Genomic DNA, 20,564 nt, shown 5'->3' with positions numbered 1-20,564 from the left:
TCACTGTGTCTATTCCCTCGGCTTTGATCACAAAGTAAACACTGCCCATCATGGGCAGTGTCTTCCATTAAAGTTATTGTCAATATATACATTTAGCAAACTCTTAAAGATTTGCATGATGATCCCAAGGGCTAGTCATCTTCAGACCTACTGTGGTCCAAAATAGGACAGTGAGATAGAGATTGGGTGACATGTGCTAGGGCATATGACTAGAATAGCGGACATGGGGGGCTCCAATCCCAGTCCATTGGTTTCTGAGTCCAGTGCTTTGCTAAAATGCATGACATCTTAACTTATCATTTGATCTTCTTGCTGTTTTTTCTTCAAATATTAAAATTGGTAAACCTAAGTCTATAAACTTCTAAGTTTGCCATAATAATACTAGCCTGAAGTGTCTGTTGAAATGAAAAACAATATGCAGTTTCATTTGTTTGAGAAGTTTGCTTTTATTTCCCAGTTTTACCTGTAATTTTTCTAATGTTCCAAAAAAAATGTTTAATGTTTCTTTAATCTACAAGTTGGAATGGAGAGGTTGGCCTAATTTCTGTGCTCCCTTCAAGCACAAGCAATAACACATTCTAAAGGATGATAAATAGCTGTGTAAAATTTAGATACATTCTATAAATACTTACCCAAACCCCTGTAATCAGAACCAGGTAGAATGAAAGAACAGTGGAGGTGTTCTCCCCTTCTACACCATTCTCCCTCTTCTAGAGGTAGTTGCTGAGTATGAATACAAAGGTAAGTGTCAGGCAGACCTGGATTTGAATCTTGCTCTACCTGCATTACCTGTTATGACTGTAGCTAACTACTTAACTTCCGGAGCCTCCATTTCTTCTTTGTAGAAGGCAGCTAACAAAATGTAGTTCTTAGAACATTTACCTGGTACCAAGCCTGTATGTTTTAAATAGGCTATTATAGTTACCTTGTATCACTGTTTGTGTCTTCATCTAAGACCCTTGGTATCACCTTTGAGACACTTGAATACATTTTTTTTTCCTGGAGAGAAACAACTTCAGCTGCACCTGATGTCATTTTAAAATATTTGTCATGTGGTATTTTGCATTTCTAAGTTTGTCCTTACCTTTATAATCAAAGTGCTGACTAATGCAGTATCTGCCACCCTGGCGCCTTGTGCCTGCTTGGTAAATACAATTTGGATTAACAGATTTTCATTTTTAGTTATGAGTGAAATATAATAACATAACCCAAAGTTTGGAAGGTAGAAAAGGGAAAACAAATAAAGGCAATGTCACACTTGTCATACTCCATGTGGCACAGGGGTTAAGACCATGGACTATGGGAGTCATGGGAATCTGGCCCATGCCCTGAGTGTTCTGCTTACACTTTTGTTCTTTAATTTTCTCTTTGTGAAGGAGAGAGATAAGGGTAACCACCGCATCCAGTTGCAGGACAATGAGGTCCATCTGAATTATATGGAATAGGACCTGTCTCAATAAATTTTAACTGTAATGATGATAAATAAAGATGATGAAGATGAGGATGTCAATTGATTTGTGAGTCCCCTTTATGCATATTTGCTATTCCCCCAATACTTGAGTCCTATTACTTCTCCTGCTTCTGAGCTTTTTGCAAGAAATATGTACATGAGGAGGTTGGAGACGATTAAACACATTTCAGGAAGCTGGGCCCAGAGAGGTGATATGATTGCCAGTTTGCTGAGTGCTGTATAGACAAAGAGGAACCTAGAACTCAATAATGGCCAGACAGCTCTGTCCTCAGGTTCTATGTATTTTTCTTGTTGGGAAAAAAAAAAGAAAAAGAAATTCTTGACTTCTAATGGCTATCTATAATTGTTAAATCACAGAGTCAGTAAAACACATTGAGTTCTTTCAGTCTGGCTTTTATGATAATGTTGGCGCTGCATAATGGTCCCTTGTCCCCCCCTGACACGGGTGCCTAAGGAGTGGACGGGGAATACTCCTGGAAGCTCACAGCTAAGCTCTTATGTAAAGACAGCACATGAAAAATACTTTTTATCACTCTCTGGAACACTCAGAAGACTAGAAAAGAAACCCAACTTCCATTGTTCTTGTTACCCCTCATACAGCAGAATAGCCCATGCAGCAAAATTCCAGGACACCCTATATTCTCCACCCTGGCCTTCGTCTGAGCATTGAGTTGTTGCTATCAGAAACCACTACAATCACTTGAAGCCTCATTTTCTTCAGCCTCTCATTAAAGTAATCACTTATTGAGATTAGCAACAAGAAGCATTAATTTCAGGGAGTAACGTCTGCCTGAGTCTGGAGCAGCTGACCTTCTGTGCCAGGCTCCTGGAATGATCTGCTGACCATGGCCCTGGGCCGCCTTATGTCTGTATTGACTATAGCAGCAGACAGTTCCCTCACCTACACTAAATATTACAGACATCTTTATTCAAAGCATGATGAGTCAAACGAAAAGGAACGTGGAGGCAGCTAAGAGCTGTGGGCCTGAAAGGAAAGTTGCTGCCACCTTGATTGTGCATGCATTCAAGTCTTCACCAAGGATGCCATTTTTGCTCCTTTTCTATATGTCCAAATTCTACCTTTGTCCAAGATGTAGTTCAAAGACCACCTTCTCTTGTGTGCGTCCTTTTCAGTACACAACTGCAATATCTCCCTTCTCTCTGTGTTCTGAGAACACAGGATTGTTTTGCATTGTTCTATCTATGTCTAGTATTTCCTACTGTATCTCGTAGAGATCATACATCTCATTAGTTTCTTCACCATAGCACTTAGTGAAAGCACTTGGGATGAATGTGTTCTTGACAACCATCACCTTGGTTATATTTAGTTTAGTGTCGATTAGAGGCTTGCTGGGTTGCATCGTATAAGTGAAACAATGTGATCCTTCACATGCTTGATGTACTATAACATCAGTTACTTGCTTTTCTCCAAAAGCCTCTCTTTATAGTCAAGAAACATTAGCATCTGAGTCCCTGACATTAAGTATTGTCAGGAGGGTTAAAGTGCTGCTGAATGACCCAGGTCACTGCATTATATTTCTTGATTAGAAAAAGGATAAAACCAGTAATAACTTGCTTTCCAGTTGTTACTAAGCTAGGTAGAATTATGGAGGTGGTGAAACATATAAAGTTTTTGATGATTTTTATGGTGGTATTATAATAATAATTCTGCATATTTACAATACTTAATTACATCAAATGCATTTAAGTCTGATTGCAGTGACACCTTGGATCCTGTCCTTCCTAGTCTCCATGAAGTTGGGAAGCAGTTTCTAGAATCAGTGTGGTTGAGGATAAATCCTAGCTCCTTCTCATACCAGCTCTGTGACCTTGAGCATGTTATTTAGCTTCTCTGTGATCACAATGTCCTCATCTGCAAAGTGCAGTAGCAAAAGTTCTCATCCTTTTGACTTACTTCAAAGGTTAAAGGAGATTAGTGCATGAAGAGAGTAGTAGCTCCGTAAATATAATTATTGCAACCCCCAGGCATTGTATAAGGCCTCTGATGAAGAAAATTCTTTCCATATATGAGGTATTTTTCTTTCAAAGTCATGTTACTAGGAAATAGTCACTGAAACAAAAGGGCAGAGGACAGATTGAGGCCCGTCTGATTCTTAGAGCTTTGAGCTCACCTGTGTAACAACAAGAAACCCATGGGGGCTCCATAGAATGAAGAGAAACACCCATTGTTAGTCGAGGAAAAGGAAACTTGAACAGAGATGGCCCCAGCACTGCCTGAAGAATTCTCTGTGGGCCACATCTGTTTGTGCCAGCTGTTGTCAGTCTGTGCAGGCTCGCCGAGAATAACAGCAGTGATTTTCACTTTATAGCAACTTCCATCTCAGGATCTCAGAAGGCTGCATAAATGTAGATTTGGGCTCCCAACATTTTTTGCCAAGAATGAGCATACTTTACAGAACATCCAGAATGCGTCACTGTTCTGAGTGAGGCTTCCACGGTGGAAACAGGATTAAACTAGTTTTGAATTAGACTTGCTTTCTTGTTCTGAGCTTTCTTGATTTTACCCATCATTTTCTAGATGACCTTGAATAACTCAGTTCCTCTTCTTGACTCTGTTTTCTCACTCCACTGGTTTCTGTTTCCGATAATCCACATAGTGAAAGGGGTCTAGAGCTGCCTCCACATTTTAAAGAGACCTTAGTTCTTATAGAATATGGTCTTAGTCTTTTATTCCTGGTTAGCCCAGAACCCAGAAGAAAAATGTATCCCTTGGGTCCCTGGTAAACTGCACCATCTTTTAGTGTTTCTGTATGAAAGAATATGAATGCCTGTTACTTGTTTTTCCCTTTGCCCACCTCCAGGGACAGTACTCTTCATTATTTTATTTTACCATTTCAAGAATTAACCTTAACTCTCCAGTTGGTGTCTGAGATTGATAAAGGAAATAGTCTTTTGAAGAACATTCTACCATTTTGCTGAGTCATCAGTGGAGACATCAAAAATGGACACATGTCTCAATGTTTTGTCTCATATCATCTGCATCAGGGTGACCTGGGGTGCTCCTTCCATCCTTGGTTGCCATCTTTGAGCACAGAGTAAATAGATCATGAAAGTTGTACTTGTCTTTAAGAAAATTTCCTTTGATGGTTCAAGATTTGGTAGAATATGATTAAATTCTCTAAAAATAAGTAGGTAAGCTATAAAATATCACTGGAAAAAAATGCATTTGAGTTGTGGTCAAACATGATATTTTGGATTGAAATTGCAGATTCTCCACTTACTATCAAGATGATCTTCATACATCTATTTTCACATTTATAAAATCAGTACAGTAACTACCTGATAAGGCCGCTCAGGTAATTAAATGAGTTGATTAATGTAAAATGTTTTGAACATTGCTTGGCACCTAATAAACACTCAGTGTACCTTTATTATTTTCATTTTCATAAAGTATAAATCAATAAATATATAAATGAAACACTAATGCATTTCCCCCTGTCAGAATTTGTGAAAAACCATAAGAAAGTCCTTTAATAGGAATAGTATGATTTTAATTATGTTTATGATTGATTCGAAATAATAAATGTTGCTAGTCATTAGATTCGGTTTTGGAGAACTATCTTTCTTCCCCTCTGCTTCAGTGCTGATGAATGATACTAAGTCATTTATGTTCTCTCATCCACTTTCCTACCACATTTGAAAGACAACCACAGCTCAGACCTGACAGGCTGCTTGTGAGCATTTAATACAAATAATCACGAGCCACTATTAAATCCAGCATGGGTCATGTACCATCTCAGGCGTTGCTCACAATGGCTCTGAAACAAAGCCATCCATCCTCTCTCACCTGCCTGACCGCCCCCACCCCACCCCACCCCTTTATGTGAAGACTCTAATGCTAAGATAAGTTTTTTAAAACTTGTAAAATGTTGAACCAGGTTGTTCTGCCTCCAAAGCCCACACTTTCTCCATTACACCACAATCAGTGTTTATGAAAGTAAAAGGGCCACGTTAGTCTCCAACCTCTGATATAATTAGCATCACGCTTTAATCAGTGAGGTTGACTGCCTTGATTAACCTTTATGATAGATCATGTAAGTTTCATATTTCTAAATGAATATATAGAGGCATCTTTAAATTAGTAGAAAAACACTGAGCTTGGATCAGAAGACTCGTGTTTAACTCCTGGCTCTGCCACTTTGATTTTGGCTAAGTCATTTGACACATAGTTGCTTAACAAGCCACTAGCTTGGTTTGTTTCTTTGTACCAAAAAAAGAGAGAGAAGAAAGAAAAATAAACAATAATATCATGTTTTGGAGTTTATTATACTGTAAATAATCTAGTATTTGTGAGTATTGCATTGAGCTCCTTGTAGACTCTAAAGGAGCAAAGAAATGTGAAAGGTTTTAAATTCTGTGATGGACTAAAAAGCTGTTTTAGCACCTCTGATTTTTTTTTTTTCAGGAGAGAGTTAAACCCAATGTACTTAACCACTGAGCCACATCCCCAGACATTTTATTTTTATTTTTTTTTATTTTGAGATAGATCTTGCTAAGTTGTTTAGGGCCTCACTAAGTTCCTGAGGCTGGTGTTGAACTTGCAATGTTCCTGCCTTAGCCTCCTGAGCAACAGAGATACAGGCACTACCTCCAAGCCCAGCAGCTCCTCTGTAAATTCTACCCCTCCTCCAAGTCCTGATTCAAGCCCCTTATCATTTTGACATGTTTTTGGTATAGTCCAGCCCATCAGGACTTCTCTCTCCTCTGAATTCATATCATTTGGTGATATATTTGCATAAGATTCATACAGAAGGATATATCTTTAAGGATAAAATTAATTTCTAAATCAGCATAGAAATAAATAGGGTACATGGACCATCCCATTTAACTCATGAGATAAATCCTATTGATCCCATTTTATGACTGAAGCAACTAACACTTAGTGAAATAAAATCTTGCCCTGGGTCACACGATTTGTGAGTAGTGGACATGGGATTTGAACATTAGCGAGGAGAACCCAGAACATGGACACAAGCATTTTAGTCGTTCTGATTATTATTCACATTTGTTTTTTCACTTTGTTCCTTTACTTCTCCCTTGTATGCCTTGATTTCCTGACTGGATTACAAATTTCTTAAACTAGATGCATCTCATTCATTTTGATGAGTGCCTTAACACCCAATTAATTACTAGTATTTGTGGATAATTTAATCTAGATCTAACCAAAGGCTGCAGTTTGCTGCACTGCTTGAATAAATAAGGACTTTGGACTGCTTCCTCTTTGCCTGTAGCTGGATACTGAACTTCCCACCATGTTGAGCTACTTTGATTTGATTTTCACAGGTTAAACAAAAAGTCCCTTTTCTGTTATTCTCACTTAGTCACCTTGCCTGCCTCCCTGCCCAGGTCTAGAAATCCAGTGTGGTCAGTGTGTCTGTCAGAGGGTAGACTTGTTAGCTGAGGGTGGCATTATTATTGAACAAAACACATGCCCTTTCTTTGCATTTCAGGTGTCTTGAGTCTCTGAGCAAGAACCCCTTTGACTCAAATGAAAACCACCTTGTGTTAGGTGATTTATGGGGAGTTAACCATTTGTTTGCTGGTGTGCATTTCCCACGAAAATCTCAAAAACAGAAATTTACCTCAGCCATGGAAAGTGATGTGCCAAGCATCATATTTGCATATTAAAACTGAAAATTGATTTGCATGTTATTTCAGTGTCTTGTGTCACGTTCAGGCATCTGTCAATCCCACTAGATAGAAACAGCTTGTACAGTAGGAAAGTATTTCTGTGCATATAGACTGAAAATCTAGGTGCCTTCATTTTTTTCAGTTCACTTGCACTTTGGGTTCTCCATTCTCTCCTGGCATCATGCTGGAAATACTAAGAACCTTGTGTTTTCAAAAGTGCGCTTGTTATTTTCTGTGAGCATCCACTTTTTACTATGTTCTATTTAAATCATTTAAAATTCTTATAAAGAAAAAATAAATTACTCATAATCCCACCATCCTGACATAAGCTTCATTAACATTTTGGTATATTTCCTTCTAGTATCTGATTTTTTATACTCACATATAGGCACTCTTACAGATAAATTTTTCTACATTTGAAATTATCGCATGTACTATTTTAATATGCTCCTGTTTTCTTAACGTCCTAATAGCAAGAATTATGAGACAATCTAAATAGTTTGTATTATGGGACTGGGAAACCAACATTTTTAACAGACAGGGGTTTTGAACCATGGTCCAGGCTAGAAACACTATGGGAAGCACTACATTTTTTTTCTGAAAAGTCTTTTACAGAGCCCTTTGTTAATGGTGTAGCTTTGGGATGCAGAGCTTTTCTATGGAACAATGAGTGATGACATCTTTCTTCCCAGCATTGGCACAGCTAGCCCTTGCATTGTTCCAGACAACCAAATAAAGATGGAGCATCTTCCCAGGGAAGGTCACTGCCAGATACTAGTGGAGAGCAGCAAACACTAAAACATGGCTTAGTTTGAAAGCAAACAAGTTCATTGCATTTGTCAAACATTTATATCATTGCTCTGGTTGAGATGAAGCCAACCAACGGGAGCAACATCTTGTAACTCACCTACCTTTGTTAACATCAAATCCCTTTTACATAACATGCATAAAGCCTAATTAATGAGTTTAGCCACGGTATTCTTAAAACAGCTTCTTTTATCCTCCCATAGAACTAGTTGAGAAAGATCTTCTTACTCTACAGAAGCAACCTGCTTTCTCTTTAAGGAGGACCCCTTGGAGGTTCAGAGCAGGAAGCAAGGAAGTAAGTACTGTGAATCAGGTCAGCAAGAGGATTATCTCTGACCTTGAAGATCTGGGGATCCTGCTTCTCCCCTTTCCTGCTTCTTGTCTACCAGGACAGGTAACATCAGTCCTTGTGCCTTGTCTGCCTGGAGCTCATCCAGACAAGGAAGCATGAGGGAGGCTGCTCTGCTCTGAATGGCCATGGGGTTTACGTCATTACTTTATGTTTTGGTGCCAAAGGCTAGGATGTAGAAAGGTGAACAATTTGAAGGGCCAGCAAAGCATACATTCACCAAATGTCATGTATTTCAAGATTTATCGTTGAAAGTACTCAGAGAGATTACATCACTCGCTAGAGCATGGATTAATGTGAAACTCAGGCATGCTACACTGAAGTACTTTATCAGCAGATAGGAAATTGGAGAGTTGCTGGAGAGAACCTATCCTGCAAATATTCCACTTTCAAAAAGAAAATCACCTTTGTTAGTGGTTTCTACCAGTCCCTGGTAATTACAATTGCCATTTATTTGATGTTTAATATTTTACAATGCTTCTGAATATGAATTAGATATTATTATTCTTTAGCTTATATATGAGAAAATCAATAATAGAAAAGCAGATCCTTATAGTAATAACATAGAGTATCTAGACAGGAGGACTAAGAGCTGGCATACTCCAAGCCCCAGCACTCTTGAAGCTACCTTGAATATAGAGATGGAGAGGTAGGTGTGGAGAGAGTCTGCCTCCCTTCAGCCCAGCCTAGAGCACCATAAGGCCTTGTTGTGCAAATACAAAGGCCCCTCAGTCAAAAGTCAGTAACTTCTTAGCAACTCCATCTTGCTGAAATTCAGAATCCTCAGTCCTTGCCCATTACTGCAAATTTGGCTTAAGAAAGAAGATTTCGAACCATCAAGCATGACATGAGAAAAGGAAGATGAGACCCTTAGAGGTTATAAGAAAATCAAGCTTTTGAAAGTGGAAGGCTGACTGGGAATGGGTTTCACAGCTAGACTCGAACTTTTTAATTTCTGAGTCTTCCTCTTCGTGTGCATACCATTCATCTTTCATGAAAATGGAATTTCTGAACAGAAGAACCAAAAGCATGCTTTCCTGCCCCTATAAGGCTGTGACGAATATGAATTTATGTGCTGTTAGCAAACAGGCAGTTCTCTCTTTTTCCTACCTGCTGACTGACTTCTCTGAGGCTCATGCCTTTTAACCTGAAACAGAACAGGTGTCCATCAAATCATCTGTGTTGGCCAGAAGGCGTGCTTTTCCCATTTACACAGTGAGACGTTGAGGTTAGAGTATGATATTCAGTGAGAGAACGTAGAAGCAGCCATAGAAAATTGCAAACTGCAAACTTGACACAGCTAAATGGGTGGTGGGGAGAACGAAAATATCAGAAATATACTTTTTTTCTGGCAGGCTTTCAGTTCTAAAATGGGGCTAATTCTACCTTTTGAAAAGAAGATAATTTCAATGCTTCTTTTTTCAAGAACATGTAATTGAAGTCATTTTCCCTCTGAGAGAAGGAACCTCTTGTACATCATTACAAATGGACAAGAAAAATGAGCATCTCTGGTACCCAGAGTGGTAGAGTATTCATTATCATGTAATCTTCCTGAATATTTTGGCTGCCTTTTCTTCATGTTATCTGTTTGGGCGGTATTTTTCTGGTAAGGTTCAGATTTGCAGTAAATTCAAGTTATCTAACACTATGGAACTAAGAAATCAACAGTAAGAAAAAGTGACCCCCAACAAGGCCACTGTCAGAGTAACTGGGCTGGCCACAGGTTTGGGGTAGCCATTTTATAATGGATCCTTTAGCACATATGTTGAAAGAGTTGAATTGTGACAGATTCAAGGTGGTGAGGTACTCTGGGAGTTTTGGCTGTTTACCAGGCTTCCTTTTTTCTTTAGAAAGTTTAATGGGATTTTTGCTTCTCCACCAAAGGAAGAGCATGGTAGCATCAGGTGGCTAACCTTTATATGTTCTTGATTTCATAAGACAAGTGTAGCGAAAGTTCAGTAGGCTGCAGAAACCCCGTGAACTGCCCGCGGCTTACTCAGATTCAGAATGCTGAATGAAGTTCTGGGTGTTTCAGAAGATGCTGACAAGTGACTTATGTCCCCTTATATATGGAAATCTCTATAATAATGAGGTTTCCACTTACTCAGTGTGTCTGTTTTTATAGACTACAAAGTATCCATGAATATAAATATCTGTGTTTTCACTCTAAAGTTCAGTAATGTTATGTGCTCTGCAGATTATGGGCATACAAATATGATAGAGTAGAATCAAAGGACTCTTTGAAAATATCACTTTACACAGTGAAGAAACTGAGGCCCAGGAAATGGAAGTGATTTGATCAAAGTCACTGGGCAAGTTAAAGGCAAAAGTAAGATGAAAGTGATTCTCATTAGTCAGGTCTTCTGTAACCATGTAGAAATACACAAATCACTTACATCCTATGTAAGAATGCATAAAACACTTCAAACACCACAAAGTGTTGTAGAAATATGATGGGTATTGCTATTCACGTTATTTTTAATCTGGTGGAATTTCTTTGTTCACCAAGGATTCCATCCATGTATATATTTTTTTTATTTTTGTAGAAATTATTTCCCATTAACACAGTCCCACATGTGACTGCAAATTGGGCTTTATATTAAGTATTTCTTTGAATGACAATCTCCTAGGTTTGTAGCAAGGAAGAAGGAATGGCAAAGAATTGTTTGCAGATACTTGGATGTTTTGTATCTGAGAAAAAAAATTGAAGAAAAAAGAAAATATAGAAACATATATAGAAAATAAAAATCACTTTTCCATGTCTTTCACTCATTAGCTTCTGAGCATGTTTATTTTCAGTCTCTCCCATGAAATAGTTTAAGGCAAGTCACCTGGTGATGGATGGCTTTCCTCCTTGTGGTAACTTGAGGCCCAAGCTCCCTCCTTCTTGTGCCTCACATGGCCCCTCTAACTGCAATAGGGAAGGAAAGCTGTAGTCTAGCTGTGTGCCCAGAAAGGAGAGGAAAGAAGTTGTGTTCAGTTCAGAAGTATCTGCCGTACGAAGTAAATATTCAGAGACCTTTTTAAGTCTGTTAGCCATTCAATTGCTGAGTAATACCACAATGTCTGGTTGCATTTTTAAATGGCCTTGGTGTTGGAAGATATTTGCCAGTCTGCTTCTTTACTAAAGGCAACCACCATTTCAAAATCTTCTAATGATCTTCTATTACCTAAAACACAATCTTGACATTGATCAAAGGCCACATTCCATACTCTATCCTAGTTCTGCTTCTCCTCTGTTTTCCTAACAGCTTTGCTGATATGTATGATCCTTTATTCATAACTGTTTTGGACATCACTTTCTATCTTTTCTCCTTCCTTTCCCCTCCCTTTGCTTTTCCCATCTCATAGCACACAGGAATCTATTCCTGTGTCTTAGTGCTTACAAATGTTTTTGTAATTCTCTTCTTTCACGTCCTTTTCTTCTTAAACTGTGTTTTGTTAGAGGTAGAAACTCTTAATAATTTTTTTTTTATTACCAGTTCTTAGATCTTGGCAATCTCTTAGGAAGAAAACGTTAAGAAAATTTTGAAGGAGTCCTCAGACATCTATTACTTGATAACTCACCTGTGGATTATATAATGTTATTTTGTTTTTACTAAGGGGTCCAGATATTTCAAAGAACATACATATTAGTGATTAATATCAGTACTTGAATGTCTTTTTCTTAGAAGAAAAGACGAAAGGTTTTGTTTATTTTTTTTTTTCACAAGATCTGTCGAGCAGTGGCCCTCCAAGAGCAAGATGCAAATAATGGCATCTGAACCCTAAGGCCTTGCAGTGCCACAGAAATATGCCCCACTTGGAAAACCCCAATTTCATTCAGGGTTCTGCCACTTCTCAGCAGTGGTACCTCACACAGGGTCACTTACTTATCTTTTTGAGCCTCAATTTCCTCATCCTTAAAACAGGATCTCATACCATACATGGCTGCCATTTATGCATTTGAGAGTGTATGCATGTGAAAGTAGGAACCTTGAAAAGGGACATGAACATGTGAGGAATTATCATGCCACAGAGAATATTTTGCTGCTACTACTCACACTTTGGCTCTTGATGGAATATAGAAGAAAATAATGCAAACCATCCACTTCCAGTGCACCTCCACAATTTTCAAGTGTGTTTTATTGTTCATCCAGACACTAAAAGTTGTTTATTAATCGATAAGCTGGGCAGAGTTGTTCATTTTTCTTAGGACATGATAGTCCTGAGCACTACTAGAGGAGAGAAATTGGAGGGGAGTCTGTTTATCCAAATGAGGCAAAGACTAGATTACTTCTGTCAGGGTTGCATACTGAAAGGCCTAGGCCATCTTCCTTGGTGTGAGAAACAACTCTCGTACAAGACAAGATCTTGTATTTTTCCCAAAATTTATCCCCAGGTGGTAAGTATTAAGCACTGGGTAATGGAGGAAGGGAGTCCAATAGACAAATAAACTTCAAAAGCACTAAGAAATGATCTTTTGAGGCCTTTACGCACAGAAATACCAGTAACCCGTGATTAATATTACAGGTGGTCTCTAGCCTCCCCTGGGTCTACTTAGAATTATTCTACTTTTTGTGGTGTAAAGGTGGTATGTGTTCAGTAGAAACCACAGCTTCGTATTTGGAATTTTGATCTTTTTCTGGGCTGCTGATAAGCAGTAGGATGCTCTCTGAAGATGTCAGGCAAAGGTGACAAGCTACAGCTCCCACTCAGCCACTGGTCACGGGGTTAAATGCCGGCACTCTGCAGTTCCCTGCGAGGCTGAGCTGTGAGACTGAGCTGTGAGGCTCAGTTAGCTACATTAAAGGCATCTTTGACTTTCGGTGTTTTCAACTCACAGCGGATTTTTCAGAACATTCCCCATCGTAAGTCAGAACAGCATCAGTATACGAAAGTAGAATCTAAAAAAAAAAAAAAAGCCTTTTCAAGATTATTATTTCAGAAAACGCACAGCAAAGAAATAAGAAATATTCCGAGAATCAAAGGAATGATGCATTTTTCTTTTTAATCTGTAAAACACTGGCAAAGAAAGTACTTTAAAATTTGACTTCCACTTGAAATGTATGTGCTAAGGGTAGAATCTGAATTCTGACTTAGGTTTACAGATGATATGTTCAACCTTCCTGTTGCTATTGAAAGAGAAAGACATATATATCTTAGACAATAATACATTGTGTCCATTCCTTGTGGATCCCCCCTAAGTCTGGAAGCAGGAATTATGAGGTGCTCTGTAATAATTGTTGACTTAATTAAAACAGTCAGCACCGTTGTTATTAGAGGTAAGATTTTGTATTTTCCAGAATTGTTCTATAGGAAGCAATGTTTGATTAGGGGTGGGGGGTGGGAGCCATGGCATTTGGATAGAGATGACACCATATTTGGGGCTGCAGTTCTCCCTTTATTGCAAGCCTGGTCACTGGTCACTTTCATGTCCTGGTCACTGGTCACTTTCACTGGTCCAAGTTTTCAGTTTTGCTTCCTGAACTGGGATAATGCCCTCCTCGGAGACAGGTTGGAAGATTCAAGGAGTGCCTCTTCATTGCAACCATCTAAAAGTAGCTAAGCCCTCTATTGCATGAGATGCAGGCTATCCCAGTTTATTTCTCACAAACACTGTGGGGTGCATTGGCAAACTCTTTGCACAGAAGGGAACCTGAAGTTATATGAGAGTCATAAGACTACCTAAGGACTCCAAGTTGTGTTATAGCCAAGTCTCTCTTCAGCTATAATGATACAGCCATGTAATATACCTTTTACTCTGTCTGACTGCAAATTCCCGTCTGGATCTGGTCTCAGAGCCCTACTATTCACTCTACACCCAGGCAGAACTTTCTATATTTGATTATATCATCCCTCTAATAAAAACCCTTATCAAAGTTTCTTCTGTTCTGGATGTTCCTGAGAACATCCAAATACATTCCTTGCAGTTTGTGAACTACTTAAAGTCTTAAGCAAATTCTCTGTGTTTTTATAGATACCATTATTTTTTTTGCCAAAAGGGAGAGTAGCTCAGCAGATTTTGAGAGTTGTTCCTGGTCTCACCTGTGGGCTCACAGTCCTTGAGAAGCTCTAAACACCTCAGTGTGCCAAGACAGTAATGAGCCCCCACTTCCTCTCTTCCTAGCCCTCCAGACTGAAACACTGAACCACTTGTACTTCTTTGTACTCACATCAAGTTGCTTGTAACTCTGACCCTTTGCTAGTCAGAATTCCCCACTTGACCTGGGTTGGGAGCATTTTTGCATGATTTTGGTGGTATCCAGCATATCTTATCACTTCAAGCCATCATAGTAATAAAACAAAAGTTCTACTTCATGAATTGCAAAAGTAGAACTACATACTGTAAAATAAATAAATATAGAAATTAAAACTCCCCTAGGATTTCACACCGGGGGTGGGGGGAACCTTTAACAATATGCCCTTGCAGATTTTTTTCGTATCTCTGTATAGATCTGTAATTAAACAAATTATACTCACTTTACAAAAATGGGGTTTCACTTAGCATTCCTATTATGCAATTGAATTTGCTAAGGCTCATGCTGTTGTCACCTTCACAAGTTTGTACATAGAGATTTGTATCTTAAATGATCCTTTATGTGATCCATTTAATGGTTAGTTACATTGTTACTCTTTGTTCCTCTCTCAAATATAGCTTCTGTCATCAGTCTTGGTCATATAATTTTATATACTTATCTGAGTATTTCTAAATAATTTTCCTAGAAGTAGATAGCACATGCACAATTTAAAGTTTATTAATACTGGAAAGTCACTCATCCAATGTTCATATCTATGTATATGCCCAACAATGTACTCTGCCTCTTATAATTAGTCATGTGTGCTGTTTCTCCCTCCCACTTGAGTCCAATCATCTCCAGGCAAGCACTGTGCCTACTCTATCTTGGAAATTCCCTACTGCTTGCAGATGTTACACAAAATAGACATTGTAAGAATAAGTGGTTAAACAAATAAGCAAAAGAATAAATGTGCGGGTTAAAGAAGTCAGTAGCCCGAATACTAACTGTATTGGGCAAGTAATATTTGCATTTCAGAGGATGCCTAGATCTGCCATTAATGTTTATCAAGTCAAAGAGTGAGTCTAGGGGATGGTCCCTTGTGCTGATGTTACCATAAATAGCTCTGTCTTGTTCTTTTGGGGACTCAATTTCCTATCTCACAATGAGGAAATTGATATGATTCTTCAGATCACCCAGTTGTATTTTTTTGTTACCTGATGCAGGCCAGAGTTTCTTTACATCTTTCCAGTCTCCAATCCAAATATTCCGACAGTGAAATAAAACTCCAGGGTAATGTTGGGCCCAACATCAAAGATTTCTCTATACATTTCAAAAAATGGAAAATTATTATAGAGAAAAGGCCATAAACAGTGAACATTCTCACATATGTTGAATAAGAATGCTTACTTAGACATCACACAAATAATTAATGTCCTAAGTCTCCAAACAAGCAAAGCTAGTGGTTTTCCTCCCCAGTGCACACACTCATCTCTTGTTCAAGCTAATTACCTTGGTTGATTCTAGACTTCACCTAAAGGGGCTGTATCCTTTCCGACTTTCAGAGTGGACACACAGGGCCTATGGGGCCTCCATCTATGCCTCCTTCATTCCGCCCAGAAGATGAGCTCGAGCACCTAACCAAAAAGATGCTGTATGACATGGAAAATCCACCTGCGGATGAATACTTTGGTGAGTGGGGTTTAGTGCTGACTTCTAAAGTAAATGTCCTATTCCACTTTTCTTACTAAATACTGTCATCATCTCTGCTGATAAAGTATTTGAGTCTGGATACATGAGAGTTGATGTGTACGCACACATCACTGAGTAATTGTGAGGATTGTGTTAGATACTATCATAAATGGGAAACTACTTAATTTGAACTATAATTGCCTTGGTTCTCAGTTTCTTGAGACACACTTTATTTCTTTATTGAAGCCAGTGCTAGGAATCTAACTCAGAGTCTTGTGCATGCTAGACAAGCACTCTACCATTGAGCTACATCCATAGCCCGTAAATATGATTTTTAAGATTTAACTTTTGACCATTTGTTAGCTATCCATTAGGGAAAACAAATCAGATTTCTGTGTACATTCAAGTTTCTCACTGTTCTAAGAGTCATGTATAGAATATGGAACTGAGTGTGATCTCAACTCCATACTCTCAAATCTTTTCCTTGTCCAAATTTAGGTGACGATGTTCCCTTTGTATTTTTAACTTCCTCCTTCCTTAAAACTGCAAATAACTAAGAATAGTTAATTCTTCCAGTCCATTAGTAGAATACAAAATTATGAATTATATGCCAATTACAAGGTACCATGGACACATAATTTGTCAGAGTGGTTGTAATGGTTCAAAAGCATTAAGACAAACATGCAGATAATTACTAGTCTAGTTAAGAAGTGGTAATAGCCATAAGAAGGCTAAGGTCAGATGTTACAAATTTTAAAAGCTCAATCAGGAACATCAAGAATGTTTTATAAAAAAATTGGTGGCACTTGAACCTGGACCTTTCAAACCAATGTCTCTCAAATTTTCTACGGTAAAGACTGTTTTCCTTCTCATCTATTGGAGACCAATGTTTTTGCAGCATATAATTAAAATTAATTACTAGGAAAATAAATTAAAAATATAAAATACCAAAAAATACAGTGTGAAAAACCAAATTTTATTAAATTTGAGAGATTAAAAAAAATTACACAAGCTGTTATAGGAGGTTTTAGACATTCATTCTCTGTTTCTTCGCTTGTCTCACCCCAGGATGACAAACATTTCTTAGTGGTCTGAGGACCACTTTTTGAGTAGTTGTTTTAAGGACATGTGGAGAAAGGCCATTTAGGGTGCAATTTGAGTAAAGGCTCAAAGGTGGGAAAATTGCACAGGGCTTTTGCTTCTTCAAATATTTCCTATTTTCCTGTCTTCCCCCTTGCTTCCTATTTGGGAATATGTAATTAAAGGTAAACTAAGGGCACTGGCCCAAAGCCGCATAGTGAATGGAGTGGGAGGAACTGGGATGTGAAAAACATGGCCTTTATTTATATGCAGGTGGCAGTGTAGCTTAGCCGAAGAGCACATGATTGGGAATACAGAAGTCTGCTTCTAGTCCCTCTGTGCCCACGGCTGGCTAAGCACTATGAGCCTTCCCCTCATCTGCCGGAGCCCCATTTCCCACCTTGGTAAATCAAACATGTACAGCAAATATTCTCTAGCTTTTCTTTCAAAACTAGTAAATTCACTAGAAAATCAGTTATGAATCCAAAGAAGCATAGCAATAAAGATGAACATTAGTTGATGGAGATTGGCACAAATGCATGGATAAGAGTAAAGCACAACAAAAAGCCAAAGAAGGTCTCTAGTTATATGAAAATATACTAAAAGTCTATCATGCTCTTGTCATTACAGTGGGAGGAAGGTATATAAACTTTTAAAAAAGCAAAGCATGTTAAAAATGAAAAATAAGGTCTCTGAATTTGAATAGATTAAAAATGAAAAACTGATTTCCAAGTGTATATGCTTCAAATATAGCAACAAAATAAATACAATGAAGAAAATTGAACATGGACAGTGACTGTATTAATGAAGACTTGTTGAACATTCTGGGTAACAGATAAAAATTACTACCTCTGTGTTCAGGAACTGTCATAGCTCTACTATGTACTAGTTTAGAAAACTTGAGCAAATTATTTACTCTCTAAACATTTATTTTTGTTTTATCTATAATATGGAAATAATATCTATCTTATACTGTTATTGTGAGTAATGAATGAAATATTTATAGAAAGCATTTAGCCACGTTCTTGGCATGTAGAATATGCTCAGTAGTCAAAGTTCTCCAATGCTCTTGAGGCTTGCAGTTTATTTAAGAAAATAAGATATGCCCTTTAAAAACCCATCAATAATACTTGATTTAAATTTAAGTTCTTAGCAACAGTAGAGCATGTGTCACTAACTGGTAAATAATCATTGCCAAATGGAGATTACTAACCATGAGGGAAATTTTTTTAAAAAGGAAGATGGCTAACTTTTATTGAGTGTTTATGATATAGCAGCACTATTTTATGTACTTCACAGAAATTAACTTTATTTCATCCTTACAGAAAAACAACCCTGAAAGTAGATGCTGTTATCATTTCCAGATTAGAAAATTAAGGTGCAGAAATATTAAGCATTTTGCAGCTAATAGTTGCAGCAGGACTGTATTAGAATCCAGGCTCAAGGCCTACATCTTTAAATACCACAGTGTAGGAGAAGGGGAGAGTTAGCCAAGCTGCACATTTAAAAAAGAGTTTATGAAGCCAGATGCCATGGCGCATGTGACTCAGGAAGCTGAGGCAGGAGGATCACAAGTTCAGAGCCTGCCTCAGCAATTTATGGAGGCCCTAAGCAGCTTAGTGATACCCTGTCTCAAAATAAAAAATAAAAAAGGGGTGGGGATATTGCTCAGTGGTTAAGCACCCATGGGTTCAGTCCCCAGTACCAAAAAAGAAAAAGGTTTATAAGGAGCCTAGCTTCAGAAGATGGTAAATAAGGGATAGATACTCTCTTCTGAGAACACAAAATAAACAAAATATAATTTGAGTCAGGATTGATGAAGGAGAATGTACTTTTGTGGAAAACATCCAAAGGCATACACCCTCCTGGGTAATGCTGTGTGAGTCTTAACCTTTAAAATGTGCTTAGACAATTCACAATAGTCAAACTATGGAGCCAGCCTAGGTGTCCATCAACAGATGAATGGATAAAGGAAAGGTGGTATATATACACAATAGAATTTCTCTCAGCCAAGAAGAAAAAAAAATATGTCATTTGCAGGAAAATGAATAGAACCTAGAGATCATCATGTTAAGTGAAGTAAGTCAGACTCAGTAGACCAAGGGTAATATGTTTTCTCTCACATTTAGAAACTAAAAAGAAAAAAGGAAAAGAAAGGCAGGTGTTGATCGCATAAAAATCAAAGGGAGATAAGTAGCTGAAAAGGGACCAAGAGGTGGGAGGTGGGAAAAGGAAAGGGGAAGTATTGACAGTGATGTTGGCCAAATTATATTATTCTATTGTACGCATGTATGAACAACAACAAATCCCATCATTATGAACTAGTGCACCAACAACAAAAAAAAAGTGGAAAAAAATTTAAAAATTAAAAAAAAAGTACTTAGAGCCTAGTAGGATCTGTGTAGAGTTGTGGTGTTTTATTATAATATAAGACAGAAAATGACAGTTGATTCAATTAAAATGCAGCCAATGTTGTTGGAGGATTCAGAAAAAGAAGAGGAAACATCCAGAAGCAGGAGTGGAAAGGTGTTCATGAAGTTGTTAGCCTCTGAGTCAGTCTTTAAAATCAAGCTAGTCTTTAGAATTAAGCTAGAAAATAGGAAGATAGGAGAGAAATGAAGTCATTTTTGATGAGGGGAATTTTAACATACCAAGGAAGAAAACCACTGGAGTGAAGTGCCCATGTGGGAAGTAGCAAATTTTGTGGGAAAACATTGGTGAAATAGATCAGGACCTATCTGTAAAAGGCTTTCAAACCCTGGCTGAAGGCTAAGGACTTTATAGTCTGTAACAAGTCGTTGCATATTGCTGAGATGCATACCAGGGGGTCTGTCCCATCCGTAGTGGTTAAGACCATGGAATCCCAGCCAGAGTGCCTGAGTGGAATACCCACTGTACCTTTTACTGGCAACTTAAAGTCCGGAGGCAAAGGACATTTTCGCAGAACCATTATTTACTGTTCCACTTTTTAAATGCTTCCCATGAAATGTCTCTGTGTCTGCCGCTTTGCTAGGCCATAGTGCAACACACATGCAAAGCTGTTCCCTCAGGGAGCTCACAGGCTCCTGGGACAGGTGGGAAAGACTCACAAAGATAGGATTTCAGTGTGGATGTCAGCTCTGTGTTGAGTGTGACTTAGGTGCCACATGAGGATGGAAGAGATGTTCTCTATGTCTGATACATCTGTCTGAAGACAAGAGAAGGAAGATTACTTAGCATTGTGTTTGGGCCAGGAAGGCTTGACGCAACAGACATGGATAAACTCCTCCTTTGCTCTCTGTCTGAATTTCACATTAGGCCTATTTGGGGCTGAAAATAGCACTGCCAACCAAGTACCACCCTTTTTAAAAAAAAAAAAAAAAAAAAAAAAAAAAAACTTCTCCCTCTCAATACCATACCCAACCCCAACCAAGTACCATTGCCTATTTTTTTTAATCCATCATTTTTATTTAATACTGGAGTTTTCATTGAAACAGGAGCTGATTTGTTGAAGCTTATCGTGTGCTTTTAGGTCAAA

General features: G+C 38.2%; 1 protein-coding gene across 20 annotated transcripts in view; it reads left to right on the top strand.

The window, feature by feature from the left end:
* Lpp (LIM domain containing preferred translocation partner in lipoma) overlaps positions 1 to 20,564 on the top strand; it is a 663,875-nt gene that overhangs the window by 480,133 nt on the left and 163,178 nt on the right. For all 20 annotated transcript variants that reach the window (XM_058585075.1, XM_046462626.2, XM_058585070.1 and 17 more), the window contains one exon: positions 15,841 to 15,967. In XM_058585075.1, coding sequence (XP_058441058.1) covers positions 15,841 to 15,967 — 127 coding nt within the window. The remainder of the gene's footprint in view (positions 1 to 15,840; positions 15,968 to 20,564) is intronic.

This window comes from Marmota monax, unplaced genomic scaffold (genome assembly GCF_021218885.2).
Source record: "Marmota monax isolate L192 unplaced genomic scaffold, Marmota_monax_Labrador192_F-V1.1 WCK01_AAM20220418_F8-fsc00100, whole genome shotgun sequence".
Classification (NCBI taxonomy): domain Eukaryota; kingdom Metazoa; phylum Chordata; class Mammalia; order Rodentia; family Sciuridae; genus Marmota; species Marmota monax.
The sequence above is the reverse complement of the archived record's forward strand: the minus strand, read 5'-3'. Positions and strand labels throughout refer to the sequence as shown.